The 23,946-nt window shown below is 40.3% G+C and overlaps 2 protein-coding genes across 3 annotated transcripts in view; both read right to left on the bottom strand.

Annotated features, from left to right (window-relative positions):
* Positions 1-16,317, bottom strand: part of LOC307251877 (endonuclease V-like) — a 68,500-nt gene extending 52,183 nt beyond the window's left edge. Inside the window, exons 1-5 of the mRNA XM_080029314.1 lie at positions 16,179-16,317; positions 12,690-12,861; positions 6,857-6,991; positions 4,535-4,574; positions 3,879-3,991 (exon numbers count right to left, since the gene is read on the bottom strand). Of these exons, the coding sequence (XP_079885440.1) occupies positions 3,879-3,991; positions 4,535-4,574; positions 6,857-6,991; positions 12,690-12,861; positions 16,179-16,222 (504 nt within the window). The 5' untranslated portion in view covers positions 16,223-16,317. The remainder of the gene's footprint in view (positions 1-3,878; positions 3,992-4,534; positions 4,575-6,856; positions 6,992-12,689; positions 12,862-16,178) is intronic.
* A 588-nt stretch (positions 16,318-16,905) lies between these two features.
* Positions 16,906-23,946, bottom strand: part of LOC307251892 (SEC14-like protein 1) — a 31,236-nt gene continuing 24,195 nt past the window's right edge. Inside the window, exons 13-17 of one of the 2 annotated variants that reach the window (XM_080029337.1) lie at positions 23,799-23,933; positions 23,039-23,275; positions 22,342-22,520; positions 21,903-21,929; positions 16,906-20,039 (exon numbers count right to left, since the gene is read on the bottom strand). In XM_080029337.1, the coding sequence (XP_079885463.1) occupies positions 19,934-20,039; positions 21,903-21,929; positions 22,342-22,520; positions 23,039-23,275; positions 23,799-23,933 (684 nt within the window). In that variant the 3' untranslated portion in view covers positions 16,906-19,933. The remainder of the gene's footprint in view (positions 20,040-21,902; positions 21,930-22,341; positions 22,521-23,038; positions 23,276-23,798; positions 23,934-23,946) is intronic. The other variant, XM_080029338.1, reaches the window with a different exon arrangement.

The following is a 23,946-nucleotide window of genomic DNA, read 5'->3' as shown; positions in this document are numbered from 1 at the left end:
ACAAAGTGTTAACCTGCTGTGGAGTTCTTCACACTCACTTAACTTCTATGTGACTTGACTCTCATGTCCAAATCATGTAGGTTAAAGTGTTTTAGAGTAGACTAGGACACACGTTTTGGCATAATGGCTTTCTTACCTACGTTAATAAGAAATAATGTACATAAAAACATTTTCTAAAGATTATTTTGGGGGAAAAGCTTCTAAAAACACTGTCTATAAACTTTCTATTGATCCTGAGTGACATCAAGGAATAATAAATAAAAACTGCAGTAAACAGGTAAATATCTCCAGTTCTACCCATGTGTATGTTTTCAAGGCCTTATCACGTAAAATCATTAATAAACCAGATCTAAACCAAGCAGAACAGACTTACTTACATTCCTGCACGCTATATACAGTGCATAGCTCCAACTGAAATGCTATCAGCTCAACTCACTCATAAACCGGCAAAATGAAATAAACGAAAAAACTGAAAGAGGCTTGGAGGATTATAACACTAGTAACTGCACATGGGCAAATCATTCCTGGTGGAATCATGAACATAATATACACACAGTGTAGTATTAGACCAGTCATACAAAGATAAAAATAGTCCAATTCCAATGGCAATGACTTCTATTTGCTAAAAACTATAAATAAAACAGTAGGCTAAACCTCGAATACAATGTGTACGTGTCAGCAGTAGATGATGAACTTTGAACTTGGTTAGATGTCTATGGGACTAAAGTTTGTGAAGAGACAGTCAGTGCAAAGTCAGATGTGTTGACGTGGGGCCACTGTTGACAGGTGTGCTGTGGGGTTATGGGCCAGAGCTATGAAGGCAGCTTAGCCTGTGTGATGGATGGAGTGTCTGCTCTACTATGACTGATTACAACAAGCAGCCAGCAGGAGGGGACGCATAGGGCCCCCCATCCCAGTTGGGACCAGGCCAGTGCTGTGTGTGTGTGTGTGTGTGTGTGTGTGTGTGTGTGTGTGTGTGTGTGTGTGTGTGTGTGTGTGTGTGTGTGTGTGTGTGTGTGTGTGTGTGTGTGTGTGTGTGTGTGTGTGTGTGTGTGTGTGTGTGTGTGTGTGTGGATTGGCTTGTACCAGGCAGGAGTAGGACTGAAGCCAGGACAGCAGAAGTCAGAAAGACAGAGCAAGTCATCAATAACACACTAGTTTGAGGTACAGCCAGGCAATCTGTGTGTGTGTGTGTGTGTGTGTGTGTGTGTGTACGTGTGTGTGTGTGTGTGTGTGTGTGTGTGTGTGTGTGTGTGTGTGTGTGTGTGTGTGTGTGTGTGTGTGTCTGTGTGTCTGTGTGTCTGTGTGTCTGTGTGTCTGTCTGTCTGTCTGTCTGTCTGTCTGTCTGTGTGTGTGTCTGTGTGTCTGTGTGTGTGTGTGAGAGAGACAGAGACAGAGATAGAGACACAGACAGAGAAAACCTCTCTTCTGCCAGGTTATCGTTCCACAAATGTGTATGTGTATATTTTATAGATTTTGACTACACGTGCACAAAATACTTTAGCTTGAAAGAGTTCTATTTTCTCACATTAGCACCTTGAGGGATCTGTGCGCCAGTTTCTCATGAATACGGACCCACAGACACACAGCTTTACTCTGGAGGCTCGCACATTTAATCCCAGCAAGCCAGAGAAAGTTCCCTGTGTAACCTTCAGAGACACTGTTCAGACTGCATATTGGTTTTACAGAGAACTCTCGGGGTGTTTTTGGAAACTCTTTCTGACATCTAATTGAGTGCGGCAGCTTACCTCTTGTCACTGGTACGTGCTAGTGTGTGTGTGTGTGTGTGAGAGAGTGAGTGAGTGAGTGAGTGAGTGAGTGAGTGAGTGAGTGAGTGAGTGAGTGAGTGAGTGAGTGAGTGAGTGAGTGAGTGAGTGAGTGAGTGAGTGAGTGAGTGTGTGCCTGTTCTGTAATGGCTAATCATATTTCTTAACATCTATATTTTCGGAAATTTGATATAGGGAGAACGATATGGCTCGTGTTTCACAGATTACTTCACAGCTAATTTCTCAAAGAGTGCTCAAAAGTAGTGAGAAAAAAAAATTAGAAGGAGCCCCAGAGAAGGACAATTACATCAGTGTGCATGGGGGGAGGTGTTCTAACATTTCACACAAACAGCAACTGATCCAAAGCGAATAGCTCGAGGCTGAAAAATGCCGCACGAGGCCTGTTATGCCCACGCTACCTGATACCTTAACATAGACATGTCCAAAGCCACTATGTTGGCACGCCGATAGCATCTGTAGATGTGTGTGTGACTGTGTATGCTGGTGCGGCGACAACAAAGAGATCAGATTGCTCCCCACAGCGCAGGCCAACCAAACACTGTCTGACGCCAGAGCTACTCAAACTAAGTGAGGGAGATGGATACATTTCTACAGAGAATTGAATCAGCGTGTTACACCGCTACACAAAGTCCACTGGGGTTATAGGAGCCCAGAGTCTTTTGACTGCTAATTGAGTTAGCATGCAGGGGAGGGAGGGGGGGAGATAGGATGATTGCTGGAGCCATCCATGCTGGTTCCCTCGCAAACGTTTGAGTGGCACTTGTCATCAGCATTACAGGAAATGTCCATCACTACACTGCTTCTCTACAGAAATCTTTCAATAGCGTTTACAAATGATAAGCCAGGTTTGTCCATGGATATTCTTTCTCTACTCATCTTTGCACAATGTATGAATTGTCTCAATTGGCCTTCTCTTACGTCAAGAATACATCAGAAATGGCTGCAATTTATTTATTTCAATTATATTTAAAATTTGAAAAAAAATATTATTTACAATTTTGATTGTGTGTTTGTATGACTTTTATTGTTTGTTTTTTTTCTTTTTGTTGGCCTATGTAAAGCAATATGTTCTAAATATGGTGGTATTGTACTTTTATGTTGTTGAGGATCCCCTTGAAAACAAGATGGGTTCATCTCTTATTTCTACCAATAAAACATTTGAAACAAAACTAAAATGAACAATGTAAAATGTCCTCGGGAAACCTTCAAGATATATTTATTATCACCGTCAGCTCAGAACAAATCCAATGTCTCTCTATGAGGAGTTTCTCTCAGTGTGCTGGCTTCAGGTCACACTCTAAAGAACCCATTTCACACCATTTTCCAGAGGGATGAGGGATCCATTATCACCATAGTGTAAATGCATCTAACACAGATCTAAGCAGAAAGTGACTATCCTTAGCAGAGATGGACAGAGTGACCTACATAGCCTGCTACATTCTTCACACTTGCTAGTGCTGGGGCCGGCTGCCTGTTCATCAGCAGATTTAACTGGTTTTTATTTTTTTCCCTCTCATCAGCCCACCGATGCTAGATGAAAAACTATTTACATATTAATGAAACCCAATTGTTGCTGTCCCACAGGTATACTTTGACCAATAGGTATTTGTTCCTGCTTGATTTGTATTCAAAAAGTCACGTTAACATTAGCCTTGGCTTGCAATAAAAGTCACTGTCAAAACAGGACGTACGCTCTCACACACACACACACACACACACACACACACACACACGCACACGCACGCACGCACACACACACAGACGTGCACATATTCAAAAGTAATTGAGGATTCTGTCCTTTGCTTCGCCCCTCTGGCACTTCTTTGCCTCCGTCAGAACACAGTGAGCGGTGCACACAACAGAATAAGGCCATGACGGCTTTACTTAAATAATTTATATATTGATTCTTGTCAAGGTTGGCTCCTCTTTTACAGAAACAGCATTTGTACACACGGTAAAAAGAAAGAAAAACTTAATCTGATGTATATTGTCATCACTTTCCTTTCCAGTGATGTGTTCAGTGAGCACAGAGAGACACAGCTCTGCAGCACAGTAACAGATAGACAGATAGACAGTGTAGCTCAGGCTCACCTGTGACTGGTGCTCCTCACTCTTCTGCACACCTTGCACCTGCAGGAGGTTCTTGGCCACGCCCACACAGGGCAGACCAGACAGCACACCCAGATGACACGCCAAGCCGAACTCTGCAGGGTACAGACATGGAACCATATGTAAAAAAAAACTTGAAACAATAGCAACAATTTGTGACTTAAAGGGGAAGTAAGTGATATTTCTTTGTTCGTATAAGTGTTACATTTCTCTATATTCATACAGCAATCACTTAAACAGTATGCGCAGCTCATAACACATGTCTCCTGTTCATTCAACTTTGCAGTAATTGGCAGTTAAACTATAAAGAGGCGGGTCTCTGTGCTCGTGAATGATGACTCGCTGCTCTCCATCGCGGCACTATCGGATGAAGACGGCTGTGTGTTCATGTGGTGGTGACGTAGGGAAGAGGGAGGGGACTGCTAACTGCTAGTCACTGAGAGGAAGTTAGCTAAAAGAACCATATCACTTACTGCCCCTTTAATGTAATAGGATCAATAAATAACAAAACATGAGTAACTGATTGAAGCTATTTTTCTGGTGTGACCACAAGGTTAGCACATGCCCAGGGTTAGCGAAACCAACATAGGATAGTTTGTGAAACATTTCCAGGGTTAGTCTAAAGCAGCTTGACTTACCTCTGTAGTGAAACAGACCGTTCCCATCCACAAACACCACCTGTTGAGAGGGCACACAGCACATACACCACTGACATTCATTGACCTACATTCAAAAACAAAGCTAAAGATGTAACTGTACTGTATGTATTTCTAAAGCTTTTTTTGATTTCAGGGTTTTGAGCTGTGTGTGTGTGTGTGTGTGTGTGTGTGTGTGTGTGTGTGTGTGTGTGACGTGTGTGTGTTTTTCTTCACACATACCCGCATGGTAACAGAGACTGAGTGGGAGGAAGTGGGGGAGGCGTGGGCAGCAGCAAATACAAGTAAAGACTTTTTTAAGAATCAGTGAGAGAAGGAGAGCAGCAGAGATGTGTCCATGTAGCTACAATTCATATGTGAAGTGCTCAAAGGAAGGTATGTTTAATAGCATTTAAACAAGCCCCAATATGTTACATAAATGAAGTAAGTATAAATATTTTTTAAAGTCCAGAACTTCCACTTATTAGGCTTATAAGGCTTGGATTGTAAGCCAGAATGCTTAAAGGAATACTTCACCCATATGGATACGGCATTCTATCACTATAAAATCGCTATTATAATATAATGAATGGGGTTTTTCTTCCCTCAGTCTTTCCTCAGTCTTCCCTTGGCCCAGCTGTCCTGTTAATCCTAACCCTACTTTTTCCCATGAGTGATGTCAAACATAGTAAAATGTAGGGTTAGACAATGAGACCATAAAACACTTGCAGTATATTTTCTTGGGCCTTTACTCAGAAAGCCGCGTTGGTAGTTAGTTGATGGAAGAAGACACAGTTGAATGCAGATGAGGAGGTCTCAGGAAACTTCTCTTTATTAAACAACAAAACTCATCCTGCAGTCAAAACGAAGCCAATAAGAATTTAAAGTGTTTGTAGCCAAATCTATGAAGAAGTTCCTTTGCTATAGAGACCCCACTTTTTCCAGAATTGTGGCCGGTTTTAACCGCCACTCTAAGTGATCTGATTGGTTCTTCAGGACAGTACGCCCTGCTCCTCCTAACACCTAATTGGTGTACCCTAACTAGCTCCACCCTAATAAGTCAGGGGACATCTGGGTTGCCCTCTGGCCCCCAGAGGACATCCTGAGTTTAGTCATCACCTAGAGTCGATATGTCACGTTGGCCAAGAAGTCTGATTCAGCAACTTTTAAGACAATGCTGATGATGATGATGATGATGACCAGGATCAATAAACTACTGTTAACTCTTAGCCAGACTGTCTTTGATTAACTCACAAGACAGTCACCTTTGTGTGAAATTTGAATGATCTACAGGTCAGCCTTGAGGGTTTCCTCACTCAGGCAGCTGACATCCCTGACTTTGCCCCCTGCCAGATGAGGCATTGTCTTTGTCCTGCTCTGTAGCAGTATAGGCCTTAATATAAAATGTATAGTATCATAACACACTACAGTAATCTTAGAATGTGTCATAACAAAATACACTACACACTCTTTCTGCCTTTTCTCAGACTAGGATGAACCGATTTCTAAAATGTTTGAACATTTATACTACATAGGATCTCAGAGTTCAATACACCTTCATATTCCCACCGGTGAAGTAGGTATTTAAATTAGAATGCTTACAGTTATAATATTATAATATTAATATAACTAAAAGTAATTCTAATTTTAATGGGTAAGCATTACCATCAAGGCTCAACTAATCCTTGGTCCACCTTAGGCTAAAAAAGTTGAACTTTTACTACGCAATAGTTTAACGTTATGGGAAAAGCTTGGCCTTCAAACTGGAGGTAAGGAGAAACCACTAGCAAGGCTCTGTCAAAAGTAGAAGAAAAAAATATGCCCGCCAACACAACCAAAGCTGATTGAATAATTAATGAATCGTGCTTGTCTAACCCTGACATAAATGAAATATGAGAATCCGAGGCAGTGATAGTGTGGGAGCAGGCTTGCAGTCTTTCAAAGGCTGCTTCAACACTGGCAAGAACAAAACAATGAAAAATCAAGGACTGAAAATGAAGAAAGGATCTTTGCACACACAAGAATTCAAAATATCTCCTTATTTGAAAAGAAACTGGAGAGTGGAAAAGCGAAAACCACCTTTGGCAAGAACACTGAATATAACCCCAGTTGTGTATGTGTGTGTCTGTGTGTGTGTGTCTGTGTGTGTGTGTGTGTGTGTGTGTGTGTGTGTGTGTGTGTGTGTGTGTGTGTGTGTGTGTGTGTGTGTGTGTGTGTGTGTGTGTGTGTGTGTGTGTGTGTGTGTGTGTGTGTGTGTGTGCGTGCGTGCGTGTGTGTGTTTATTTATGCATGCTTGTATGTGCGTGCGTGCGTGTAGTTTCTGACCTGAGGCATTAGACTGGGCTGGTTCCTCTCCAGCCTCTGCAGAGCCTCCAGGAGGAAGGGGGTCTCTCTGAAGGCCAGGAAGCCAGCCACGTAGGGGGCGGTCAGGGTCACCATCTGACTGTCTGAATACACCACCTGGAGGGGAACACAAACACTCATTAAGAAATTGTTTTGTTTTGTTCGGCTGACAAGATATGATGAGAGGCAAAATACTTTTTTGTGATCAAACAGTTGTATCCACCCATATGTCCATCTGACCACTGTACTAGAGCAGAACACTGATCCCCTATCTGCTAGCTTATTGTAATTCAACATCTGGCCCAAAGTGAAACATCTGTTATTTCTTGTTGATTTAAAGCTGTGAACATGAACTGAATTTGAATTTGAATTTTTGATTTTATTTCAGACATATCAAAAACAATACAAAACAAAATGTATGTTTAAATGACTTTACAAAAAGAAAAAAAAAGAAAACAAATTATCTGTATTGATGTGATATGCCTGAAAAGGAGCAGGAAGAAGTATACACTTATTTAATCCTACCCCTTTTCCATAGTAAAAAAAATATATATTTATTATATTCGCTTCTTGTATTCCATATAATCTCTATACAATCTATCTATACAATTGGCGATACTATATTTGACATTTACGATCTATACATACATAGTATACTTAATATACTATGATTTTTTATATTTTATATATTTGTACAATGCATATATCTATATTTATATACTGAACATCAGACATGAAGTTTTTCCTGTTCGACACTTTTTCTTGCGAGACACTGCAGGTGAATAGGGTACATTTTTTAATTTATAGAAATCCTCATTAAACTATTCTAGTTGATTACTTACATTACATATATCCACATTTGGTAATATGTAGTTCATTCATTGTGTGTGCATCTATTTAAAAAGCAAAACAGATGTTGGATAAAGCCAGAGTTAAAACCAGTATTGTATTACATATTAGTGTCAAAAGGTTTTATAGAGCAGATTTGGAATCCAGCCTTTTTTTATTTAATGAATAAAAAAAAATGCTTTGGAGAGGTCTTAAAAATGCATTTTCAACATGTTTAAAAGAACAAAATGATAAATCATAAACCAGAGTATTTTCAAAATTGACAAAAGAAAAAAGATTATGTTTCTGCCTGCAGTGTCTCGCCATGAGCCATCAGCCATGTTGACATCGGACACTGGTATAAATGTGTATCCTAATATATCCTGGGTTTATACTAAATTGGTTGCAAAGCCCTTAGTCCTCCCTCAACACACGGTAGATGTAATCTTGTATGTACCGTAGCATCATTCTAAATAATTTGCACAAAGTATTAATGCCACAATTCTGTCAAAGGTTAACTCACACACCAACACACACACACACACACACACACACACACACACACACACACACACACACACACACACACACACACACACACACACACACACACACACACACACACACACACACACACACACACACACACACACACACACACACACACACACACACACACACACACACACACACACACACACACTGTGTGTCTCCTCACAATCTTAAAGCCAAGACACAGGTCTGGTGTTGGACCTTAACTCGCTGAAGGAGCTTCCAGACAAAGCGCTAGTGTCACTTTGCAGGCTAGTTATCTCATTAGCTAGTCAGTGGAAGCACACTGAAAAGCATAAAAGCTTACCTGCACCCTTAGGTCAACCTTGGCCAATTTAGATGCTAAATTATGCTGAAGTGATGTCATTCATCACTCACAGTGTCTCTGTCCTCAGCTCATTAGCATATACTAACAAGCTCAGGTTTGCTTACATTGAGCCCCAGTGCCCCTGTCTGCTCATATGTCAATCAAATGTATGCAACATCAAGACCATCAGAGCCTTTGGCGCTTAAGCAGCATTTCTGATGTTATCTTCATATAACAAAATAAAATGTAATGTACCGATAAGTATTTAAAAAAATACTTTTGGCATGATTTTGATAGATGGAGTTCGAAATCCAAGACATTGTTGGTGATGGTATTAACGTCAAGTACTAAAATGTAAATCCTACAGCTTCCAATCAGATTGCCATGTTGATATTATATGTATATGTTTATGCCTTTTTGTGTGGCTGAAAACAGTTTCAGCGAACCATTAACAAATGCTTTGCAAGTTTAAATCTTTAAATCTTTTCATTGATGTGTTTATACGACAAACACATTTTGTTGAGTTGTAATGAGTATGGTTGATTATGAGAAATCATAAATGCACTTCAAAATGGATTCTATTGCAATTGCCGCAGGGCTCTCACATTAGAGAGAATAACAACTGTATAAAACATGCAAACGCTGTCGTTGGTGTAAATAAAACATCACTGACTGTTCGACTATTTAACTTTAAGCTGATTTAAAATGCAGAGTGTCAAATTGAAACTACAAAAATTGTTGCCTGGTTTTCTTAGGAACTCAACATTAGTGGACACGTCTGACACGCTGTGCGTCATGTTAGCAGCATTACTTAGTGTCACAAAGGGCCTCCGGGGGCAGTGTTGTTGGATTGTAAATTGAAAGCACGCGTGGAAACATAATCCCATTATTGGAACGCATTTCGCAAACAACATTTCATTCAGCCTCGTTGGGTTCCATGTATCAACAATGTACGCTGACAAATGCCATTCATTATAATGGGTTACGTAATGAGAAGGGGCCAGTAGCTTGTGTTAATTTAATGTGATAAGCGACAGGAAAGTGTGAACGGCTTTAAAAAAAAAAGTAGATTAAATGGAACTCAAGGCTGCCAAGGTCATTTTAACAAGACTGGACCTTGAGCCCCGTTGTTTATTATAAACCTGGGCTCTCCTGTGTGTTAATGTTGCTTGCTGCTATTAGTGCTTAGGCTGAATTGAATGAAGTAGTTGGATGGGATTAGATATCTATCAACCATTTTTTTTTGCTAAGGAATATTAAAATGCATCCCACTTGTGAGAGGAGGTTAAGTGATGAGAGGGCAGGCTCACAAAATGAACCAATAACATTCAAAAGCCCTTTGGAGTTTGGAGTGTTGTCTTTAGTTTTTTTTTTTACAAAAGTTTTAAGAAATGTATTGAAATTTTACAAGACATATATATAATATCTTCTTCAACATTATGACATTGTAGGATGTATTTACTGCTATGTTGCCAACGGAGACGTTTATTTATCTTGATTCTATATTGTTAATCGTCCCATCACACAATGCCCCAAATACAGCTTTACAATATGATACAATTATGTATTTGGGAAACTTAAAAATGCTTTCATTCATATTCAGTTTAAATACAGTCTCTATTTCTGAACTTAAAATGAGACTTTGTTTGGGGGATTTAGGGCCTACGTAGAACTCTTTTGATGTAGCTTCCCTGCTTGGTTCAACCCATCCACACAATAAATGCGGAGTAAAACATTTCACAAACACTTGTTTGTTAAAATAAAAAACTTTAACTCCTGCTGCCAAATCTAAGGCTTTGGTTTGTACGTAATATAGTGGAGGCATCTCACTTCAAGCTAAAAGTTCACCAAGAGGTATGATATGTGTTTGGCAAACTTCTGTTGAACTTTCAGTCTGGATTTTGAAAATCTCTCGGTGATCTTGCAGTATGCCTAAAGCTAAAAGTTGCAGATGGGTTCAGGTGCAGGCTGTTTGTTTGAACTGCACTGTAAATATATAACGTATATAACGGTACGTGCTAGTCAATCAAGAACAGCAAATAAAAAAAGTTTTCCATTTTGAATTTCTACAAGAAATCACATGTACATGTTGCTGCTGTTTTCTACGGTGGCGCTGAGCATTCACCAAATAAAAAAAAGTTTCAGAGCAGGATCTCGTAATTACGAGATAATATCTCGTAATTACGAGATAAGGATCTCGTAATTACGAGATAAGTATCTCGTAATTACGAGATAAAGATCTCGTAATTACGAGATAAGGATCTCGTAATTACGAGATAAGGATCACACTCTCATTCATCAATAACGATGTGTGTGTGCGTGTGTGTGTGTGTGTGTGTGTGTTTGTGTGCAGACGAGGTGAACCTAGCCATAGGAAAACGTAGGCAATAGCCTTGGTTTCCGGACTACAATGGGCCCCATAATCAATACAATTATTTTAAATATTTGTTTACTGTTCATTCATTAATCAGCGATCGCATTGGGAAATGAGGGACACACTTTCACTTTGTATATGCAGTTTGTTCATTATGAGCCACCGGAGCCACCGTACTGTGTTGCCTCATCCAATCAGAATGCCCGGTGGGCTAGTTCACTTTTACCTCCTGTTTGTTACTGTATCGGAACGCAGTTTTATTGAATGCTTTGATTAAATGCAGTCGTTAAACTCGGTGTAATCCATGACTCATACAAACACATAAGAACTTTCTACAAGGAGGGCATGACAATGATAGCCATGTCAACTTTGTGCAGATATGCAGTCACTGGGACTATTCAGGAGAAAAGCCCAGTCGGACCTCAGCAGCTGATCACGGGCGTAAAGCCGAAAGTGTGTCCCTCAGTAGCCTACCCGATGCGATCGCTGATTAATGAATGAACAGTAGCCTAAACAAATATTTAAAATAAGTTTATTGATTATGGGGCCCATTGTAGTCCGGAAACCAAGGCTATTGCCTACGTTTTCCTATGGCTAGGTTCACCTCGTCTGCACACAAATACACACACACAGACATCGTTATTGATGAATGAGAGGGCGATCCTTATCTCGTAATTACGAGATCCTTATCTCGTAATTACGAGATATTATCTCGTAATTACGAGATCCTGCAGTGAAACTTTTTTTTATTTGGTGAATGCTCAGCGCCACCGTAGTTTTCTGTGCATGTAACCAATCTGGTCCAAGGACTCTAGCTGTAGGAAACAGAAAAAAAGATGCACTGACTCTATGCCAACCAAGTATATGTGTATTATCCAAGATTTTAAAGCATCATATCAGATGAGTAAGTGTGATAAAACATGATAAAAACCATCAAAACAGACATAGGGAAGGATTTTTACCTGCTCTGCCATTTTAGGCACATAAACATTCACCCATCTGTCGCTCTGCGAGTGCACCGGCAGTGAGACGGTTGCCGGTTTGTAGCGTTCTCTCTTGTGATTGGATATCAGTTTCGGGGTCCCCGAATAGATTATTTGCCGATTACATGCAAAGCGGGTGACTGAGAGATGGGCTATATCACTGCATGAATAAAGAGCGATTTAAAACTTATATTAATATAAATAAATCGCTTACTTCACCTTTAAGTTTACCACTCTTCCTCCTGCAGCCAGCTATCAGGACTGCAGTACATTTAATGGGATGGAGTCACAAAAGAGTCAGAAAACAACTAACTGACCTTGCATTCAAATATCCAAATAAAGTGAACGCTTCCTCACTTAAAGTTATAGTGCATAACTTCTGTTGACCCCATGAGGAATTCTGAGTAATTACACCAACACTGTCGGTGCGTCTACATGAGGTAAGCCTTTGGTGATCGCGCATGGATTTTTTTTACCTTCTGCTTTACGTCCAGGTTTTTTCTTAGTAGTAGAACCACCAACTGAAACATTTCTTGTGCTCTTCTTGAGCTCCTGCGCCAGTGTCGGTGGTCAACAAATGCAATTGTAATTTGTTATTTTATCAGATAAATGCTGGCTCCTATTACATAAGTGTTGGGCACTGTGCCACCAGACTTTGCAGATGTATTCTTGCATTTCCCACAGTTTACCACTAGAGGGAGATAAACTCGTATATTCCTTTAGTTTGCCTGTAAATAGTGTGGTGTAGTGATGGGGCTAGCTTTAGCTCACCTCCAGGTCTGGGTAGCTGAGCACCACCAGCTGGGCACAGGCGTTGACATCGTCCCCTTTGATGAAGGACAGGTCCACTCCTCCCACTCTGTCCAGACCAGAGAAGTCTGCACTGCTCTGCCAGGCCTCAGTGTCCTCCTCCACCAGCTGCAGTCTGAGGCGGGCCTGCTCACTGCACACACACACACACACACACAGCTGAGCCCAACCAGGGAAGTCACTCAAACGCTTACAACTAGGTAGACGGCAGTGGTGAAGCCACATGTGGAAGTGTCCTTGGGTAAAACGCTGAACCCCACATTGCTCCTGATGGTTCAGAGAGCACCTTGCATGGCAGCTACTGCTATCGATGGATAAGTGTGTGTATGATTGGGTGAATATGGTAAGAAACGTAAAGCGCTTTGGGGCTGAGAAACAATTGGCTAAAAAGCGCTATATAAGTCAAGTCCATTTACCATTTGACTACTGACTGAAATGCAGAGGTGTAAAAAGTACCTTAAAAGCCATATTTGAAGAATAGAGATAGCCTACCTTACTAGAACACATGACTCTGTTATAAGTTACAAGTCACCTATTACAATGCCACTTGAGTAAAAGTACTAAAATATCAAATTTTAAAAGAATGTATGTACCAAGAGTATTTAACTGTATGTGACTGCAAATACATGTATTGTTCATTGTGGATTCAGCTATATTTATTTTTATTAATTGAAAAATGAATTCAACGAAAGCAGCAAATCCTCAAATTTGAAAGGTTGGATCCATGACATCTTTGCCTTATATACATACAAAAATACTATTATCAAAATGTAAATACTAAATTTGTCACTAGAAAATTTATTTTTGTCAGTGTGTTGTGTCGATTAATGGCCTGATGGTTCATCTCTGCTTGTATAGGCCTACATACTGCTAGGTTATATACAATAGTTTATGAACTCTATATGATCCGTTTGCAAAAATCTTGTGCATCACAGTAATTGAGTAAATGTACTTAGTTACATTACTCCATCTGCTGTAATATACAACATGCAACACACATTTCTAGGGGCTGATGACAATTCCCACCAATGATTCATCCGCCATGAACATTTTCTCTCTGGATCATTTTGCGATTATGTCTATAAAATGTCAGAAAATGGATGAAAAATGTCCCCTATCATTTCACTCCTTTGATCCAAAGCCATAAAAAAACTAAATGTATTCAATCTATTAACATGCACGACAAATAAGCAACGCATTTGTCTTGAAAGTGGAACTTCTGAGAAGCTGAAATCAGCAAATGTTTGGCAGTTTTGCTTAAAAAAATTACTGAAAAAAATAAAGATTCGACTGTCAACACTGCTGCGGATCGCTTTTCTGTCAAACAAATAAAAGGTGAATCGACAAATTGTTTCCTTTAAATATTTCTGCCTGGAAAACAGACACAGTCCCCCTCTCAGCAAATACACTGGTACTCTTTAATCATGTTTACTGTTATCTGTTCATAGTATAGGCCTAGTTAACTTACAAAGAAAAGCAGCAACTAACGGTTATTTACATGATGAATGAATGAAATGGTATTTACAGATTCATTGTTTCATCACATTTCAGAGTAAATTGCAAAGAACATTTCAGAACTAATAAGAACACACACACACACACACACACACACACACACACACACACACACACACACACACGTCTGGCATAAAGAAGGACATAATATGGACTCATGTTGTCATCACTGGCCTTGTCATTCCAAACTCACAAATCAATGTCTGCTGAGGACTGGTGGCTCAGGTCCAGAGCTACAACCACACAGAGAGTGTAGCAGCAATTGTCATTGACAAAAGAGTGCTTCATATTGTGTTGACCATTTGTCAACACAATATGAAGCACTCTTTTGACGTCCTAATAAGCTTACTTCATGTCCTGAAGTGTGATTACAAGCAGGACACAGTGTTGGGGATAAGGTCCAGTCATATCAGTAAAGCCCCTATCTCACTGGGCTGCGACTGTTTGCGACAAGTTGGAGACTTCATTCGCAAACGAGTCTCTAAACCAGGGGTGTCAAACTCATTTTGGTTCGAGGGGCACATACAGCCTCTCTGATCTCAAGTGGGCCGGACCAGTAAAATAATGGCAAAATAACGTACATATGTCAAATCCAAATCTTTAGCTTTGTTTTTCAGTTATATGCTTTATAACTCAGCCTACATATGTAACCTACAAAATACCCCCAAAATTTTGGGGGTATTTTGCTCAAAGATGCCAATACGCACTAATGAAATAAACAACTGTTTATTTGAATACACAAATACAACAGGCACTGACCTTACAGTTGTCCAATTTTGTTTACTATATGTACAGGGACACATTTTGTGCAAACATGCAGACAGTACAAAATACAATTAAATAAAAGTGCAACTTCTACTGTTTTGATTTATTTTTAAATACAGAGGTTATTTGTTGTTTTGGAATACGTTTTTCCCAATTTAATTTAAATTTAATTTAACTTACTTTTTTTTTTAAATGCTCAGAAATGTGTGCTCTACAAGTCGCGGGCCGGATGTTTGACACCACTGCCTTAGACACTTGACACAATCAATCATCAATATTAGCATGCTATTTGGCCACATATATTGGCCTATTTACAGCCCTCAGAAAACTGACAGCTCTTCTTAGATGCAAGTTCATCAATTCATGGCTTAAAATCCTGAGCTGTAGAACTTTCAGCAGACATTCCTAGCTGTAAGCCACGTAAGTTTCCTAACAGTTGGGAGCGTATGCAACGTGCGGATATGGCACAGGCTCTATGAAGGAAAAAAAAAAAAAAAAAAAAAAAAAACATTTTTTTTTTTTTTTTTCAGAATTGATTCAAATCGGCCGAATTGATTCGCGGGCCACATTAAAACGTGTCGCGGGCCACATCTGGCCCGCGGGCCTTGAGTTTGACACATGTGCTCTAAACTGTCTCCAAACGTTCGCGGAGGTCTCAATTTCCTCGCATGAGTCGCGCAATCCTGTCGCATGAATTTTGAACAAAATGTTCAAAAAAAGTGTGCGACAAATCTGTCTCAAAATAGTCTCAGAGTGGTCGCATGTGTCTCAAACGCGTCGCAAACCCTTCTCAATTTAGTTTCCGCGAGTCAGAAAGTGCGAGCAATGTGAGACAACTTTGCGAGGGGTTGGCGACATATGAAACTAAATTGCGACTGATTTGAGACAAAATTGAGACGGTCGTGAGACGTTCGCGAGACATAAATGCGACCTCCTGGCAAGTGTTGGGCAGGACATTCGCAAACGTGTCGTGAGGAACCAACTCAGTGAGACTGCAAGTGAAAATTGTCGCTAATTTGCACATTTTGTCGCAATTTTGTGTCTCCTACTTGTCGCACACTGTCGCAGCCCAGTGAGATAGGGGCTTAATATAGAGTAGTCAGTGTAGTGTAGGCTACATAGTTCAGGTAGGTACGCTATGTAATGTGAATGATAGAATAGCATTCTGACCTCTCCCATTGCTTGACCAGTTCTTCTGCAAGAGGGGCGGACATCTGGACCGGCCCGGTGAGCGACGTTTAATGAGGAAATGCAAGTGACAGAAGTAGCGCGTGTCGCTTGTGATTGTGTCCCATGTTTTGCTTCCGTGTATTAACGTCACTGTGGGGGCGGAGCCTGCGTCTGGCGTCATCGTGGCTTTCAGAAGTTATCGCTTGTCATCTAGTGGCCTAAAGGGCGAATTACACTGATTGGAACATGTCACTTCATAACACATTTCTTGTGCAGAATAACGACACAGCATCTCGTTTAAACTTTGGGAAATAAAACATAAACTTATGTAATGAGTTATTACATCATATTTGAACCAAACATTTTTATTTCACTTTTACATGTCAGTGGTAGTCTACTATTCTGTTTAATAAAGGCCGCTAAAATTGATTGGTAGGCTAATGCCAAACATTCAGTTAAAAAGTGATTGCAAATTGATTGCAGCAAGCATCACAGTGCTTACTAATGTAGGGAGAAACAATAACATAATAAAACGGATATAAAAATGTAATAGCTGCATTTTATCATGTCTAGTCTAGTCTCAGATCAGTGTGGGTCCAGGTCAAATAGATTAATCATATTTTTTTCCGGTTTGGTTCTTTATATGTATTAAACTTGATTCATCGCATGAGCAAGAACAAGCAAAGACACTTCAATAAATGAGACACATGTGCATTTATATTGTCATAATTCAAGTTTAATGTTTTCCAAAAACAAAATGTAAAAGCGCCATTTTCTGGTTAATCCAAACATGTAGTATTTACATAATTCCTCACATCAAGGTAAAGAGAAGATATGCATCGCTGTCGGGGAAAAAGGAAGCACGGACACAGACAGATGTGTTGACAAAAACAGACAAAACATCATAGTTATAGCCCTCATTTGGCAAATGAGATCTGGATGAAATGGGTAAGAGCTGAAGTCAGTGAGGCAGGAGACAGCAGAGCATGGAAGCGTGTTCTGGTATTTGCATCACCGCATTTCAGCGGTAAAAATAAAACAGAATATCTGATCTACACATACTTCTTTATGCCTACTTGGGTTCATTGAAGGTCCATTCAGCTTTCGACCGTATACATAAATGAGAAAGAAAAACAGCAACAACTGGAGTGCACAAGTGACAAATGGTGGACAGAGAGAGAAATACAAACAGACAAAAGGATAGTGTGCTGATACTGGTCTGATCAGCTGAACCGTTAAAGATATGGAAACAAACGGAAGTTATTTGTGTGGTTCGACACATGCTTCAGAAAGGGAGAGAGGGCAGAGCAGAGAAACAGATTTAACTGGCATGTCATTTATCAGCATTCATTCTTTTATTACATCTCTCTCTCTCTCACTCACACTCACTCACACACACACTTGAGAGCCCACAATCTAAGGAGGTCCTTTTTCTCAGTAAAGCATTTCATGTTATTGCAGTTAATGACATATGCTTAGCACAAGTCAACCCTTGACCTTTCCTCAATCGCTCAAAACAGTTTCATGGATCAAAAGCAACATGATAACAAGGACAGTATTTTTATGGAGTCCGAATCCCATATTGTAAATACATATATATTTATATCTCTTATTTATCTTGCTCTCTTTTTTGCTGTCAGCTGCATTAAGTAACCATGGAAACAGCAGGCAATGACTTGAAAAAGAGTACCCTTTTTCTGCCCTATATAAGGAGTGAGATTTATGTTAAGTCATAAATGTACGTCAACCACATAACCTGTATTAAAAAAAAACTGTTGCACGGATGAGTTGCATTAAGAATTGTTAATTCAATTCACCATCTATTACAGTGGTGACCTTGGGGGGGGAAAAAAAGCAGGTGTTTCCTCTAGCTGATTGATTCTTACAAAAAGGCTAACATGGTATTCGTTGACACATGACTCTCAAAATGGCTATCTCTTAAGTTTTTAAACAAACAGATTGATAACGTATACTCTGTAAACCCAATCACCATGTGTGAGCATAGACAGTAACACGCCACACTGCGTCACCCCATCAAGTACTCTCCAAAAAGAAAAGAAACACAGTAATTTACTCTACCCAACACTAGCACATGTACAGTATCAATATGTCGTTCTACTGGTGCACCGTCAAATGATCGATCACAAAGTAACATTCGTCCCCAAACGCACACACTCTGAAAAGCAAGTAGAGCATGGTGGCAGTTCTGTCCAATTGCGTCACAACCCCCTTCCAAAATCAGGCCTTTTCATTGGTTGGCGAGCGCTAGCCAATCAGTAGCACATTCACAAATCAGCGAGAAAAAAAGGCATCTCCTTTACCAAGAGATTCCGACTGAAGCAAACTGTGGTCATTCCAAGGAGAAAAAAAAATTAAAATAACCTGTCCAGGAGAAAATCTGGCGTCTTATTTTTGTTCCTCTCCTGACAAGAATGGTAAACCAAGACAACAAGTGATAAAATGTTGATGTCTCAGAATGTAGCAGTTCACTGGCTCAGTTTGTGTTTTTTTTTTTTTTTGCCTGTACACAACTTTACGACGGAAAAGGGTCATCTGCAAATCAGCACCCATGATGATCCTCCACAAATTCATGATAAATAGAAATATCTTTCACACAGTAGAAAGTCAAAACTTTAAATTATTGCTTCTAGCGGATTACTTCGCCAAGAGTCAGACCCGGGTCAAATAACCAAATGCTTTTTTTTTCTTCCCATGGGTGGATGGTGGTGAGTTGGGGCGGGTGGTGGGGGGTTTATTGCCACATCGGACAACACAAATGAATGCCAGAAAGTTTAAAACAGCAGTGGGGGAAAAAAAGATATATATTTTTTCCCCCATCAAATGCCAACTTTGCTGACACCATCTGGATTGCCAGAATTCAGTAAGCTCCACCCATTCCATGACTCCATGCCATTTGAATAAAAGAAAATATAATATGTATATATATATTATTATTAGCAAGTGTTACTCAACCCAGGTCCAGTTAAGAGTTTTTCCTCGGCACCCACACACACACTTGGCCTATAAACAATCCACCAGGGTAAACAAACCCATCTGGTAATATGGCAAACACTAAATTTGTGTGTGTTTTTGTGTATATATCTGTGTGTGTGTGAGTGTGTGTGTGTGTGTGTGTGTGTGTGTAACAGTGAGTGTGTGTGTGTGTATGTGTGCGTGTGTGTGTGTGTGTGTTTGTAACAGTGTGAGTATGTATGTTTGTAACAGTGTGTGTATGTGTGTATGTATGTAACAGCACATCCATTTTTGTATGGAGTATGAGGAACGCTCCATCTCCGTACTGTGCAAGCAGTGTGTAGATTCAAATATGTAACAGCGCCTCCAGTGTCTATAAACGGTCCCGTGGATCTCACGATGAGGATATTGCTTCTTTCAGCTTCCAGGGCCACACAAGGAACCGCAATTCATCTCCTAACCTGTAACCTTATACACCCCGCACAAGTCACGGTGCATACAAAACATTCTACTAATGTTCTGATTCAAACCGTTGCCCAGCACCCGAAAAATACATGACCTTTGTGCAAAAAAAAAATCAGCCCTTTTAAATTGTACACTGTCTCTGTCATTTTCTTTTTCTTTTTATGCCTTTAGATTTTTCTTGTTTTATTCTTTGTCTTCCGTTTGTGCAAGCATGCTCGAGATTGTTGCTTTGAGGACAAGTTGGCTTGGGTGGTGTTGTACGGTAAAGGGCAGTGGAGGAGGGAATTGTGGTGAGTTTTTGTAGTCCTTTCCTGCTTCTACCTGGAGATCATGGAGCTGGACTGCGATTGGCTGGAGGAGGTGGTGGCCGCGCTGAGCTGGGAGAAGCCGCTGTGGCTGGACTCCAGGCTGGTCATGGAACCCCTGAGGTGAAGAGAGATCCAGAGAATGTATATGTGAGCAGACACACACACACACACACACTTCACAATATGCTGAGAACTTCATATGTGAGCAACCACAGTCGGCCAGTGACTAAGTCAATGCATTGTATGTGTGTGCGTCATGATGCACAACCATGCAGCCAGATTAAAAACCCACAGCAGGGACATGATTTCACTCTGTGTGGCACAAACGTTTGAGGCTCTGCCATAGGCTGCAACCAAGCAGTGCATTAAGCAAGAAGACAGTAATGGTGGAAGAGGATACACAAGTTCTTTGCTAGTTCTAGTAGTGTGTTTCCAAACATACCACATAGGGACAGGGTTCTTGGTTAATTTCAGTGGGTTTTGTTGGGAGATGAAACAGGTCGTGTGTGGCTTCCCTGTTTGTTTGAAAGCGGAACAGCCTATGGCAGAGCTTGAAGCATTTTGTTCTTTTTTTTGTGTCTTTCTTTCCACATACAATTTACATGAATTAACACAGTGAAGGGATTCTTGTTGGTCTGGTATGTAGGCTGCTTGGTATTTGTTTGAACCAAATACAACATGGACATTTTGGTGCGTCTGATAATAGAGTCAGAACCTAAATGAATTATTGATTATAATGAATGAATTGTATAAAAAATGAAAATAATTAGTAGAGTCCATTAGTAGACAGGAAAAGGGATGTATTGGCAAAGTGCAGTGCATCTTGGTCCTTTGTTAGGTCCCAGGCACATCATATGTTTCCCGTTTTGGAAATATCCAAATTCATTCAGTTTGCCCCTCCATCTAATGTTTACAGTTAAATGTTTAATTAAAAATTGTTGGTTTTAATAGATTTTTTTAATTAATTAAAAAAAAGAGTGCACGTTAATATTTGTCATGCTCTCTACACGTTATCATATAGTGAAAGTTATTATGAGCAGGTGTGATATTTTGGTGTAGGTACATTCAGATGTGGCAAAAGAAAGGGTTACCTGATTTAGAGCTGCAACGATTAATGGACGAATCGATTATTAAAATAATCGACAACTATTTTGATAATCGATTAATCGTTTCGAGTAATTTTATAATAAAAAATGTCCAAATTCTCTGATTTCAGCTTCTCAAATGTGAATATTTTCTGGTTTCTTTAATCCTATTATGACAGTAAACTGAAATATCTGTGTGTTTTGGAAATAACAATACATTTGGGGACGTCAACATGGGCTTTGGAAAATTGATCAACATTTTTCACCATTTTCTGACATTTTACGGACCAAAACACATATCGATAAATAATCGATTAATCGAGAAAATTATCTACAGATTAATCGATTATCAAAATAATCGTTAGTTGCAGCCCTAACCTGATTACCATATTAGGTCATCTTAACCAAATAACCAATAACATCCTGTTAATACCACAGCAATGAGTAAGATGGTGATCTTATGTCTGTTAAAATGAAACAGCTGGTGCACTGAAAGCACGCCGAGATTCAATACAAATGGGTAAGTACAGAACATCAAGTACAAATGCCAGGAACTGTCTCATGTGTGAAGTGGGTATGCACATTTGGATCTCCAGAGGTTGAGCGCTACAGTGCTGAACTTAACCTAGGATTCCTGACAGTGTTAGTCATGCAAGCAGGGCGACTGAAGCCAGCAAGTGGGTAGTAAAAAAAACTGTGTCTCAGTGCAAGGATCCTGTAGTAAGTGTGAACAAGGCAACAGCTTCCCGTTAGCTAATGCTAACAAAAGCAGTAAGCAAGACCAGATGCAAATGAGCATCTCTTTGCTGCATCTAAAAAGCTGCTGAGGGAACACGATCAAATGAGCAGAGATGACTATGAGCTAGTGCTAAAAGAAACACTGAGCCACTTACAAACTGTGCACATCGCAGCAAGCCGCTCTTCAGAGAGAAGACAGAGCAGGAGGAGGAAGAGGAGGTGGAGAGCGATAGAACAGGAGACCAGTGGACAGAAAAAGATTAAGGATTAAAAGGCGTCTCCGAGTGAGGGAAGCTTCCTCATCTCAAAACTCTGGCCTTGGGAAAACTCATGAAGCTCTCAAGGCTTTGTCTTTGTAGTTTCATTAAAGCAAAATGACAGACAAAACTCTAAGAAATGTCATACATGGTGCTGTGTGCTATGCTGTAGAGGGGGAAAACTGAGCTAATGTAGGAGCGAAAAATAAGCACTCATAATGGAAAAATGTTTGAAATTAAATTAATCACAACATTATGGTAAAACACAGAAGATATGGACAGATAAATCCACTTGAGGTATATACAGTAGCGTGGAGACACATGTAGAGCTACTAACCTGAAGTCCTCCGAGCCCAGCACCTCGGTGTAGTACATGACTTTACACTTGTGTGAGGAGACCTGCAGCGTGGCCAGCACGTCGTCCACTCGGGGCATGTTGGTGGCAGAGCAGGCCGCCATGTGGCTGAACTTCCACTGGAGGATGTAGAAACCTGGCCACCGTGTAATGTGGGAGCCCTGAGGAGAGGACATATACCATTTGATCCAGGGTATAAGACACACTTTTAATACATTTTTCCATGTTAAAGTGGGGTGGGTCCTATACCGGTGCAACCAATATACCAGTATAGAATGCGGAGAGGTATTTTACCCGAAAGATGGCACTATAAACAAGCTAAAGCTACATTGACCGGCCTCACAATGATGGACAGGCAAAAATTATCCCAAAGCATCATGGGAAAGGTAATATTATATTTAACATAAGCTAACAACAAGAAACGATCAGTAATAGATTACATTTGGATATAAAGACTTTCAATCTTGGATCTAAAAGTATGGATTTGATTTATCGTGCAAAGTCCCTGAAAATGAGCACAAGTTCCAGGCTGGAGAGGGAAGCTTCTGTAGGGGCTACAATCGCTGCGGAGATGGAAATTATATGGCACCACTGGAAGCTCTCAGAAGACGGTTTGATTCAACTTTTTACCGATCTAAAGTTATTAATCGTGCAACAATTGAAGATGGCGGACCCTCACCTGCACGCTCTCGCCCTCCTTGCATGTGAGCGGTGACTCCACCATGCTATAGTCTTGTCCCAGTGTCCAGGACTTGTCTATGAGCTGGACATTGTTGCCTCCCGGGGCTCCCAGGGCCTCTTTCTTCAGAGGCTGGGGGGCCCGCTTGGAGTGGTAGATGTTGAAAACCACGTCGCCTTTGCACATGTCAAAGTCCCACGTGATGACGGAGGAGGCGTCGATGATCTGAATCAGAAGCTGGTCGAGGAAGAGAAGAATTGGATGAGATGAGGATCAATCCAGGTTACACACATCCATTCATTGTTAAAGGAATAAAGCCAAAGGATTATGACAGTGAAATTCATACTCTTCATAACAGTGTTGTAATCTTTACTGTTCATTCTTTATATGATCATTTTATGTTGCTCTATATTTCAGCTAAATTTGACAGAAAATAAAAGTGACAAAGAGCAGGGAGACAAAACTGTCTGTCAAGTTATGAGCTGATAAACATAAAATAAAATAAAAACATTTCCAGAGGGGTGATTATGTATGACTCTTTGGTATAATTCATATAACTTGACTTATTGTTTGTCACTGCAGACATATTTTTACAAAGCCATGACATATTTATTCCTCAACTGAATTTAAAAACCAGAAAAAAGTTCACCAAGCACATACAACCACTAGATGGCAGAACTTGACAAAACTTTGACCTTAGCCTTTATACAACTCTCTGCCCTATATATTCATTTCAGTGCTCTCCATTGTTAAGCCTTACCTCGTGTGGCGCTCCCTTGAAGACACTGGCGCTTTGATAGATTGTCTCGGTCCATAGTCGTATATCTTCGCTCTCCATCTCCTCGGCTGTGCGGTACATGGACTTGGGAACCAGGCCGCCCTCCGGTACCTCGCACTGCAGAGAAAAA

Source organism: Ammodytes marinus (assembly GCF_949987685.1).
Source record: "Ammodytes marinus genome assembly, chromosome: 6".
In the NCBI taxonomy this organism is placed as follows: Eukaryota; Metazoa; Chordata; class Actinopteri; order Uranoscopiformes; family Ammodytidae; genus Ammodytes; species Ammodytes marinus.
Note: the sequence above shows the minus strand (reverse complement) of the source record. Positions and strands in the feature narration are given on the sequence as shown.